The sequence below is a fragment of the Bos mutus genome, chromosome X (assembly GCF_027580195.1).
Source record: "Bos mutus isolate GX-2022 chromosome X, NWIPB_WYAK_1.1, whole genome shotgun sequence".
Taxonomy (NCBI): domain Eukaryota; kingdom Metazoa; phylum Chordata; class Mammalia; order Artiodactyla; family Bovidae; genus Bos; species Bos mutus.
The window spans coordinates 7,601,545-7,613,802 of NC_091646.1; the positions used below are offsets into that span (position 1 = coordinate 7,601,545).

At 39.1% G+C, this 12,258-nt stretch overlaps 1 protein-coding gene across 2 annotated transcripts in view; it reads right to left on the bottom strand.

Annotated features, from left to right (window-relative positions):
* The window catches only part of GRIA3 (glutamate ionotropic receptor AMPA type subunit 3), a 307,649-nt gene that overhangs the window by 146,242 nt on the left and 149,149 nt on the right, over positions 1–12,258 (bottom strand). For both annotated transcript variants that reach the window (XM_005889307.2, XM_005889308.2), the window contains exon 4: positions 7,546–7,733. In XM_005889307.2, coding sequence (XP_005889369.2) covers positions 7,546–7,733 — 188 coding nt within the window. The remainder of the gene's footprint in view (positions 1–7,545; positions 7,734–12,258) is intronic.

Consider the following 12,258-nt stretch of genomic DNA (forward strand, 5'->3'; position numbering starts at 1 on the left):
TCCTGTGCGTGTTTATGCTTTCCTAGAACTAGTCTTAGTTTATGCTTGGGTTTCCAGGAGTTAATGGAAGGAAGGCGAGCTGTACTTTCCAGACATTGCCAGTTACGTTCACATGATTCCCTCGCAAGGAAGAAGGAAATGGGCAACCCCTAGGGCAGTTGTTGATAAAATAATGATGATTGTGATTCTTTATCTGAGACTGAATGCCTGCAGATGGAAATTCTAGGTGTACTTATATACCACTCTGAGAATGTACCCCTCACAATTTATTCTACTCTTGTGGAGCCCATTGCATAGTTAGATTGCTTTGGTGCCACAAATAAATGAACCTGTTCATCATAAATGAATTCATCATCAAAGGCTAGGTTTAAGGGGCACATTGTCACTTCCATGCATTAATGGAATATGGATCCTCATCAAGTGGAGAAAATCTTTGTGAAACGCTCATTGTTTAGCAAGGTTTGTTGTAAGCGTAGCTGCTGCTCCAGGCTTCATCAGGGTCCTTATCTCTTTTAACCTCTGGTTGAATATACTCTGATTGAAAACCTCAGTCAGATTCAGGACTGATTATTGCAATGATTAACAGCATTTGGAGCCAGACTCCTTGGGTTCAACATCTGGCTTCACCAGTTATTAGCTCTATAACCTCTAAGTCTCAGCTATTCCATCTGTTAAATGGAGATACTATTCCCATCTGCCTTATGGGGCTAATATGAAGATTAACTCACATGAGATATAGAAATGGGCACATATCCACCCACATTGATTAAAATTGTATCTGGAACATTATAAGCACTTAAAACATATTTGTTATTAAAAATGCCCAGCTGTCATATGGAGCTCAAGGCTTGAGTGCCTTTAATTATTTTAAGTGATGATGAAAAATCTAGTTAATTCTCAAATAGTCCTTGCACTTATCAATCAATGTATGTTATCCAATGTTACATTGGAGAAAAAACAGAGAGGTTGTCTTACATGCTAAACATATTAGTGAGAACTAAGAATAGCTCGAGTCTTAGACTCTACTCTCATGATAAGACCTTAGATTCAACAGATATCTTGGGAGATCCATGAAGATATTGTTCTAGAGCAACAGTCCCTGAACAACTCATTTTCACACACACAGAACCTACCACTCATGAGAAGATAGCTATGGTGTCAGGTGTTCTCCATGTTACTTTGATCCTCACAACATATGAGGATCCCATGGAAGGAAGGTAGTGGAACAGTCTTTTAACATGAGAAAATGGAGCCTCAAAAAACGGTCACTTTCTTCAATGTCATGCAACAGGAAGGTGAGGGAGTTAAGACCTAAAGTCATGTCTGTTCATTTCCCAAGTGTTTATTCAGCTATACCACACAATATTCTAAGAAGAAGAGATGATACCCTCAGACTCTCATATGAACTGGCAAGTTGGCTCAAGGTTGTACAGGGATCATTGAGAGGAAGGGCTGGGACAAAGGGGGAGCCAAAGGGGGAGGGGAACTGGAGAGAACCACTTTGTGCTAAGTCGGGGGTCAAGTCAGGAGAGGACATAAGCCTTTAACATTGTTACTTCACTTGAGAGAGGTCTAGCCATTGGTGACAGTGCTCTGTGCATGCTAAATCACTTTAGTTGTGTCTGAGTCTATGAGACTTTATGGACTGCAGTCCGCCAGGCTCCTCTGTCTGTGGGATTCTCCAGGCAAGAATACTGGAGTGGGTTGCCGTGTTCTCCTCCAGGGAATCTTCCTGACTCAGGGATCGAACCTGAGTCTCTTATGTCTAATATGCACTGGCAGGCAGGTTCTTTACCACTAGCGCCACCTGGGTCTAGCCACTGGTGGCAGTGCTGTAAGTAACCCCAATTGCTAGACATATTTTGTGGTGAGCAATGCATCCTTTGTGTTATAGCCTCACACTTGACAAGGCCCCCTAGTATTGTTTATCTTGTTTAAACTGTTATCTTTAGAATACTGACTTACTAACTTGGTTGTTTCATTTCTTAAAATGACTGTTTTTGAAGTGACTGTCAGAATCAAATGAAAGGAACCTAAGAGATTGACCTGCTTGAGGATTCTATCGTTAAGTAGCACTACTTTCCATGAGGAGGTGATTTTAGCTTGAACTATTTCTAGGGGAAATCAGACATTCTATATTTTTTCTGCAAAGCAGTCTGAAATGTATTGGTTTGGACTCTACTAAATTTGCATACTTTGGAATTCAAGTCGGAGAAGGCAATGGCACCCCACTCCAGTCCTGGAAAAATCCATGGATGGAGGAGCCTGGTAGGCTGCAGTCCATGGGGTCGCTAGGAGTCAGACACGACTGAGCGACTTCACCTTCACTTTTCTCTTTCATGCATTGGAGAAGGAAATGGCAACCCACTCCACTGATCTTGCCTGGAGAATCCCAGGGACGGGAGAGCCTGGTGGGCTGCCATCTATGGGGTTGCATAGAGTCGGACACGACTGAAGCGACTTAGCAGCAGTAGCCGCAGCAGAATTCAGGCAGGAGCTATGCTGAGATGTACCTTTGAATTATCTATGGAAAAAATAAAAACACAGTAAAGACTGAAGGGGTGGACTTCCCTGGCGGTCCAGTGGTTAACACGCTGCACTTCCATTGCAGGCGGCTCAGGTTCAATGCCTGGTCTGGGAACTAAGACCCCATGTGCTGTGTGGTGTGGCAAAAAAAAAAAAAAAAGACTGAGGGGTGATGTTTAGGTCTCTTTAAGGAGACAACCTTTCTGATATCTAATGAATAGGCAATTAGGAAATATTCTTACCTATTTATTAAAATAAGTCTTCTATAACAGTAGTCCCCAACCTTTTTGGCACCAGGGACCAGTTTTGTGGAAGACAATTTTTCCACAGACTGGGTGGGGTGGGGGAGTGGTTTCAGGATGATTTTCATAAGGAACGTGAAATCTAGATCCCTCACATGTGCAGTTCAAAGTAGGGTTTGCGTTCATATAAGAATCTAATACCACCACTGATCTGACAGGAGGTGACGCTCAGGTGGTAATGTGGGGAGCGGCTGTAAATACAGATGAAGCTTCACTCACTCACCTGCTGCTCGCCTCCTGCTGCATGGCCCAGTTCCTAACTGGCCATGGACTGGTAGCCATCTGTGGTCCAGGGGTTGGGGACTCCTTTTCTGTAAGGATATTTACTTATCCTCACAGAGAATTAACTTGGAATGTTTGTATGTTCCTGAAAACAATCTTAAAACTATTCTAGATCTGACTTTTCACTAATTCAGAATAGCCTCACCTTCATATCCCCAGCTGGTGAGATTTTCCTCTCCTCCAGTTTCCTCTCTCCTTGTAAGGAGTCGTTTCTATGACTGACTTTCTCCCTAGTCTAGTTAAACTTGTTGGCTCTGGTACTATCCTTAGGCCTCCAGAATAGTTGGTCAGTGCCTTCTTTATGATAACTCTTTACACTTGAGAATGGTGATTAAACTGCTTCCTGGCTCTCTTTCACCAGACTAAACAGCCCCAACTCATTTAAAAGTCTTTCCTCATAGGTCCTATTTTCTCCTGCTTTAATCGTGTTTTGCTGCACTTCTCTGGATCTTCTCCAATTGCATTGCAATTGTTCTAAGATGTAACCTGATGCATGGGCCTAATCTAGGGGTTGGTGTTGGCTACATATTTAATAAACAACTTAGAAATTAAATGGTTTAGTGCAGCAGTAAGAACACTGGACTGGGAGTCAGAAGACTTGTTTCATTCTTGCTCTGCCACCTCCTAGGACTGTGCAGAGTCCTAAGACAAATGTGATTTGTCCACATTTGGATAAATCATCTAATCTCTAAGCATCAATTTATCATCTGTAAATCTGAGATAAACACATCTGCCCTGCCTGCTTCCCATAGTGAGGCTCAAATGAGATAATCTGTGAAAACACTTGGTTTAGCATCAAAGAACGATGCAAACACTATGTGTTAGGAACTTTTCAGAATGCTTTGCCTGTATTAACTCATTAAGGTACAGTTATCATTTCCATTTTACAACCAGGAAATTGAGACACAGAAAGTTAAGTAATTGGCTCCAGGCCACACTGCTAGTGACAGAATCCATGCAGACTGGTTCCAGGGTCCATACTTGGAAACTCCATGCTATGTTGCCTCTCCAAATAAGCATGAAGCATCCAACAGAGCCATTCATTTTATGGGGCCTGCCCTTCAAAAGCAGTCCACAGGTAGACACTCCTAGGATGCTGGATCTGTTCAGTCATGTGTAGATAATTCTATGAGAGGCAACTTTTTCAAAAGCGAGTGTTTAGGTTGGTCATTGAAGTAAGGCAGTGTCTACCAGTGGGGGAGGGACTCATAAACACACTGCAGTAATAGGAATGCTCTAGAAGGTCAGGTCAATGGTTCATTCTTCCTAGGGCATCTAACTCTTCCTGTGGAAAGTGCTCTTAATTCTTAGATTCAGGATCTGCAGTTGCTAAATAGTCTCTTTGAGTTCTGACAACCCATCCTGGTTTCAACTGTCTAGCTTTGTCCTTTTGTATGTTAAATTTTGTAGCTCTAAGTTTGGAATGCTTTCCTTATAGATTAATTGTTAAGACGAAATATTAAACACAGTTGTTGTGCACCTAATTGAATATTTTTTTTCATGCTGTGGTCTGAACAATTGAAAGAGATTTTTAAAAAAAAGAGCTCTGGAGGAAATGTTGGAAGAATTTTGATTTGCCCCATAACTGAACATTCATAAGAAAAATGAGAACCTATAGTATGAAATGGGGAGGTTATACTAGATAGAAATATATTGAAAATACACTAATATTTGAAAAATTGTACCACACTGAAGTCTTTTCATTAACACCCATTGGATATAGAATACAATGTGAACTTTATGCCAGAGTTCAATTTATAGGGAATACGGTTGTAGTGGTTTTATTAATAATAGGCTCTTTCACCTCAAATAGTGGCATGAACAGTCATTTTATGGGAGACTATAGAAATTTCTTCCCATGAAAATAACCTCAAAGTTTAAAATACTCTCGGAAAATGGGAGCATTTGGGGGGGGAACTTGATACTACTGGAGTTATAAATGTTATCTTTCTAACTAGAATCTGTATAGTGAATTATTATAAGTTTGTCCAGCATGGTTAGGAACTAATGAGAAAAGTGATATCTCTGTATCTTAGTAGTCAATTTAAAATAATGTTTACTCTAAAGAAATATCATGTTTATCGTTTAATTTAAAGAATTTGTTTAGTGAGAAATCTATTTTTATATAAAGAAATCAATTTTGGCAAATTTGTGGTATCAAAACTAACTCGAGCAGAGAGCTACCATCTTACATCTTTGAGAAAATGTGTACTTTAATAATCACATCATGTGACTGCAGGCACTGTTCTGCCTCTTGATGGAAGCATAGCAATGTCACAGTAGAACTTACTAGAATATGCTTGTTCAGTATTCACCCATCCATCTATCTATTCATCCACCCACCCATCTTTCCATCCAACACTACATGCCAGGTACTCTGCTGGACACTGAATATACAGCAGAAAACAAGACAAACATGACTCCTATCTCATAGTACTTAATGACTTAGTAGAAATTCCTTAGATGATAAAGAAAACAATCATGAGTAGATCATTTTGTGACAATTTTTTGAAAGAGGGGGAAAGAATAAGTGAAATTAACTCTCTGGCCTTACTTGAATGTTGTTAAAACTTTTCTTTGAATAATGTTCTCTGAAAAGTTGTATAGAAAGTATTATGAGGGATGCTGTGAATGTGCATCCAGAAGAAAGACAGATAGCAATTGAGACATTATAAGAAAGAACAGGGCTTTCAAATAATGTTAGTTTAGTTTTCCTGAAAATTTTTAGTAATGGTCATTTTTTTTTCTATAGCATTTTATGCCTTTCAAAGCAATTATACCAACCAGGTGAGGAAGAGCATATTTTATTTTCCCCATTATGTAGATGAGACAACTGAGGCAGAGATATATTAAATACCCAAGATCCCACAGCTATATGGAATCACAGCTCTACCCACGGCTTTTTCTACTATGCCATATTGAAAAACACCCCAGATTCTAGTATAAGGTCTTATAAACCCCCAAAGACTTATCGGAATGTAAACTATTCAAGAAACCAAAGTGACTAGTACAAAAGAAGGAAAACAAAGTATGACAAGGCCTCTGCTTTAGGCTGTTAAGTAGGTCACCCACTAAAAGGCTATTTTGGTATAAAATTTTAGAGGGCATGGAGTACATATACCAACATCACTGACCTGATTCTTCACTTTCAAGATCTAAGAAAATCAAAGGCAGTTTTTTTTTTTTTCTTTTGGGAGGGAGGGGTGGATCATTTGGGTAGCTTAAGAGAATGTTAGTTGCAAAATTTGATTTAGCCAGGCTGGTGCTCTAGATTTTTTTGTGAAGTTGATTCACTAGAGATGATGGTGTTCCTAAGAAGGGGACAGCTTTCTATCTCTGGGATGCACCGTCAGTGCTTGCTTTCTTCCTTCCTCATTCCTCTTCTCACCCCTTCCCTCCTTTTCCTTCTCTTTTCTTACCAATTTCTTTCTTTCTTTCTTTTTTTTTTTTTTTACATTCTCTTCTCACGGGGGCATATCTGACAAATTGTTAATATTTAATTTGCTATAAAACAGCTCTCCCAGGCAATGACTGCTCACTATAATTTCAATCTCTGAAGCTGTTTTGGCCCCTAGGTACCCTGGGATCGAATTAGAATGGAAATGTTTCCCTTACAGTTTTGTTTATAGCAGCATGGGCACTTTGTTATTAACTGGCAAATTGAGACTGCTAAGGAAAATAATAAACTTTCACCACATTTCTATTTGACTCTTTACTCCAAACAGAATATCCATCTGGCTTAGGGTGAAATGTTTCTTCTCATATTTTTCAGTTTTCTATTTAAATATCCAAGATTAACAATGAATATCTTTTGGCCTATCAAATTGTATTTTTTCCCCAGTCTGAGGCTTTTTCATTTTCTTCACATTTTAAAAACCATTATCATTTTTTCTCATATGCCATCTTACTTTTAAAATGGTCTTCAATTATATACACACATATTCTCATTCATTCTCTCTTTCTTGTTCTCTGCCTCAAACCAGAGGGATATTCTGGAAAAATATCCACAGATTCAAACCTAGTGAATGCTGCTTTGACATTTTGCAACTAGGCCCCTGAAACAAAAACTCTACTCTTCTTCCCTGTCTAATCCCTTGACTGTTCCTTGCTGGGAGGAAGGTGTGGAAAGGAAGGGGACTACTCTGAAATTTTCAGCTCTGTAAGAAACAGAGGTATGGAAGGGTGTGTTTATCTGATAAGTAGCATTAAATTGCAGAGACTACCAGATTAATCATGCTATGTACTTTTCAACAGCTTAGATTTTCTTTTATTTCTCTCTCTTTCTGCCACTGGGGAGGAAAAAAGGGTTAGAGAGACTACCAAAACTGTTGGCAAGTTTAGTCTGTTGGCTACTTAATTTATTAGCAGAAATGGGAACTGCCTCAGGTTGATGATTTAACAGGGTGGCTTGGGGTGGAATAAGTCTCAAACCTACCTGTTCCAAAATTGTGTTAATCCTTTCAACCTCGCAGTCAATCAAGTATCGTTTTTCCTGCCTCCTGTCCATTTCTTCAATGATGCGCCTGAATTCTTGGACGTCCTTGATGTTTCCCACAGACCTTGCTGTCACCTGCCAGTTGTTTTGTACTGCTGCTTCCATAATCGCTTGGAGGATGGAAAATCCTAAAAGAAGGGAAAACAGCTATATTGATTATTTTTTCTTTTAAAAATCTTTCTGTAGGTATTAAAGGTTCTAGTGAGGTTTTAGTCACAGTCCATTGGGTTCCCTTGAACCTTATCCCTTGTGGACAGCAGGCTTACTCATAACCTCAGTCTTAACCTTTCGGACAGTTGGCATATCTCTATCCTGTTTGAAAGGAAAGAAGGTTCAACTTGGGGTGCCAGGCTAAGTGCTTATCAAGTCTGTACTTGAGCAATCAGTACTATAATCACTGAATTATAGTACCTAATTATTTTTATTGACAGGCTTATCAAAATATCTATAGAATGAATGCCAGTAGCTTCTTTCTTATTTCTGGCCACAATCTGTCCTTTCCTTCATCTTCCACATTAACGATCTTCAGAATTAGAAATAACTTTAGTAGAGATAGAACCTCATTATAATATGGCTGATCCTTACATGGATATGACTCTCCAACAAAGTAAATTATGTCTCCCAAGCAATATAACTCTCAGAAAACATGACAAAAACAGTCTATAACAATGATAGCATACTGTTTCTTTGTTCATAGCATTACAAAAGCATTCAATCATACTAAGTCTTCCTGAGTTCTTCCCCTTTCTCAATTCAATTGATCAAAGATTCTCAGTTCTTTTTTAAGCTAATTTATATCAGACAACTATTAACTACTAACTTTCTGGATCTATGCAGCATGGGAAAGAGAAAAGATTTAATGCTTGAGTTTTGGGTAAACTTTTTAGAATCAGGGTTTGAGAAGCTGGAAAGAACAGTCTGTCTGTATGAGTCACAGAGGAGCACAAGGGTTTCATATGTACTGGTCTTTGAGAGTATTCATATCTCTTCATATTGTATCATATCTATATCTTTGCTTCTGCATGAATCCATAATCTGGGTATAATTTCATCAGGCATAGACATTATTTGATTGGGATACGGTCAAAAGCAGCTCCTTTTGCTCCATTAAATTGTTTTCCATTTATATTAAGGTAATGACTAATGGAAGCGGGTAATGGGGATGATTTGCAAGACCCAATTAATCTGTGACCTAACAATTTGGCTACAGGAGGAGGAGAGAATGGGGGACAATGGTGCTGCTCTTGGAACGCATTCCAGGTTCTGTGCCACCTCAGGCTCACCCTGTAGTATAAGCAGGTTACTGTCAGGGGTCATCTTCATTGCACCAGAGAAAATGGTATTGACGTTTGGAGAGCGCGCTTCGGGGAGATGGCAGCAGTGACTCAGGCGGTCATGATGACTCTTGTGTGTGCTGGGTATATGCGGGAAGAAGATCACAAATGAGACCCAAGCACTTGGTAATTTCCAAATGAGCAATTTCAGCACAGGAGCTCAAAATTACAGATAGGAGTAAATTACCATTGCTTTAAATGTTAATGCTTACTCTTTTTAAACTAACCACATGTATTCATTGCTCAGATTGACATTTTCGTGTGGCTTTTTGTTGTGCTCTCTGCTTTAGTGGGAGTTGAGGGCACATGCTAGGCCAAGACATGAGATTAAGAAATAAGCATAGGAAAGAAAAGATTAAAGTGTTGGAAAATCTTTATTGAGAAATGTACAATGAAGCCTCATTATTTTGAATCCCACTAATTAAGAATTTTATGAACATTCAGCAAGGACAAGGTTGAATTTTACTTCTGTACTATTTATGAAGAAAGTATTGACTGAATAATACTAGTAATGAAATTACACAGGGCATCTTGCTATATTGAAACTAAACTTTAAAAATATACCCTTTAGCAAAATACAAGTATTTTGTCTGTTGAGTCAAAACCTACATTCTTGTAATCTCTGCTTGCTCATCCTGTTCTACCATTTTGGAACCAAAGAGACAAATTGAACCCCCTTTCCATGTGATAGTCCTTCACATTTTTAAAAACAGCATATGCCTATATCCCATTATCTTTCTTTTTTTTTTTAAAGCTAAAAATGCCCCAATCCTTCAACAGTTTCATGATAGGTTCCCTCACTGTTCTGTCTCTCTCCTACGGACATTTGTCAATATTTTATTGATCCTGATAATTCATATGTGATTTGACCAATGTGGATTATTGCTTGCTTTGATATGGGCTGTTATTTTAGCACCCTCACATTGCTAATATGCCGGGAGCCGGCGAGAGACATTCTACTCGTGACAAAGGTCATGAGGAAGGAGGCTCAGCATACGCAAAGGCGGGATCGAGCCTCAGGAGTCCCCCCGGATATTCTCGAGCATCTACCCCCCAAAAACCAGAGTCTGCCTACTTTATTGCTTTGTGCTCTCACCTCTGACTTTACTGGGGGCTGTCCCCCACCACCATCTCTCTCTCTCTGTCAAAGAGTTAACTTACAGCTCCAATTCATAAAGTTCCTGGGCAACTAGGAGTGTTTAAATCCAAACCCCTCAGATGGCTCTCTAACTCGCCTGACAAGTTTACCCGGACTCTTATAGCTATGCATACGATTGTTTACATTCTCCCAGCCTCGAGAGGCACGGGAAGCTTAAGATATTCAAATAGCTTAGAGCCTCTCAGAGAGTTAGAAACTGTCAGAATAAAACTAGTAAAAGATTTCATTGATGAACCAATGCTTGCTGCCAAGTTTCCACATCCCCTGAATTGTATCCTTGAATATGTATTAATTAATAGTTGGTATGTATAAAAAATAAGTAGTGGCCTTGGTGTTAGTAACTTTAGACCCTTAAGGTAATAAATTCTTTCCTTTGTTGTAAACCCATTACACATCCGCCCTATAGGAATGCAATTTTATCTTCGGAAGATAGCGCCAAACCTTAAAATAATTATTCTTAGAGAAAATAAGTCTTACGGTTGATAAGTCCTTGTCAAGAGTCATAAAATGTTAATAGGCCTTCTGGCCAGAAGATGATGTAAATCACCTAAACCATTTGTATACGATAAATTTGCAGGAAAGAAACCCTGGTTTTTGATAAGGGTCAAAGACTGCTGACTTTGCATTCCCTATTATCCTCTATGTGTAACTTAGGGTATAAAAGCCCCTGTTGAAAATAAAGCTAAGGACCTTGCTCACCAAAGCTTGGTCTCCCCATGTCATTCTTCCTCTTAACTTCCAGCTGAGTCTCCATCTGGAGCATGGATATCCTCTGTGACCATTTATTTGCCTGGGCTTCTAAGACCCACTCGAGAAGGTGTCTAAGGTGGGGCACCTTCTGCTATTCGAGAGGGCGCCTGCGGCCTCCGTGGTCAGAGCTAACCTGGTGTCACGGGTTATATTGATTTTCCGCGTAAACCAAGCTACTCAGCTTCTTTTCTCCACTGAATTTTCCTACTGAGCTATCCTCATTCTATTATTCTTTATATCTTTGATGAATAAATAAATAAATAGTCGTCTAGGCTATCTCTCCTTCGAATACCCTGGATCAGCTGGGGCTGGACCTCGGCACTAATACTTCTAAATAGCCATATTATTTTGTTAATTAATTTCAAGCTTGAATTCAACTAAAGCATGTCAATTCTCTTCATAAAACCTTTGCTGTATAACAACTCTCCATCCATGCATCAAGACTCATTCCATTCCAACCTACTTTTATCTCCCTTTTAAAAAATTCACCCTATCCAAATCCTCATTTCTCCCCTATTTTCACAGTTGCTCAAATCTGAAAGATGATCTTATCCACTTATGCAGTGCTCTCATTGTTACCTACTCAAGGCAGTTGCACCAGTCTGTCCCTTTTCCTGGCATCTCCTCCTACCTGTAGACCTTTGTGGCTGACTCTCTTTCTCCATGAAGCTTCTGTTACTGAGTACTTATACATTCTCCTGAGATGTGTACATTTAAATCAAGGTAAATCAGTTACAAGCCGTGGATAAACCAATTTGAAGAACTGTACAACAGGCATTTAAAAATTCAAACTAGAACTGGATAAATAAAGCATAGTACATAAACATGGAATACTATGCTACTGTTAAAGAGATAGCTCAATCTCTATATAACAAAAAGAAAAATTACTGCAGTATACTATTCCATAGGAAAAAGCTGCAAAATAGCATTGTAGTGTAGTTCCATTTCTGTAAAAAAAAAATCTGAAGTGTATAGAAAATAATTTGAAGGAATTGGCAGTAATTATCTCGGAGGTGTAGAACTACCAAGAACTTCTCTACTTGCCCTGTCATTTATTTATGTAATGTTTGACTTTTTTACAAGAAGCAGGTATTATTTTCTATAAGTACGAAAACAATAAAGATTTAAAAATACAACCCATGCTGTCTGCTCAGAGCATAAGCTCCTGGAAGACATGGATGACAAATGAGTGCTGCTCTATATGCTGCCTGCTGCCACAAATGCAAAGGCACTTAATAAACACTGATTTTATAGATCTTTTTATACTTTTGTTCTCTGAACCATGTGGATGCATCACCTATTCGAAAATTAAATAGAAAAAGCATACTGGTTTCTCAATGAACTTGGATCTGGGGCCTTCTGGGCTATGAGCCTCACTCACATTACTGAGCAAGTCAGAACTGTGGCTTAA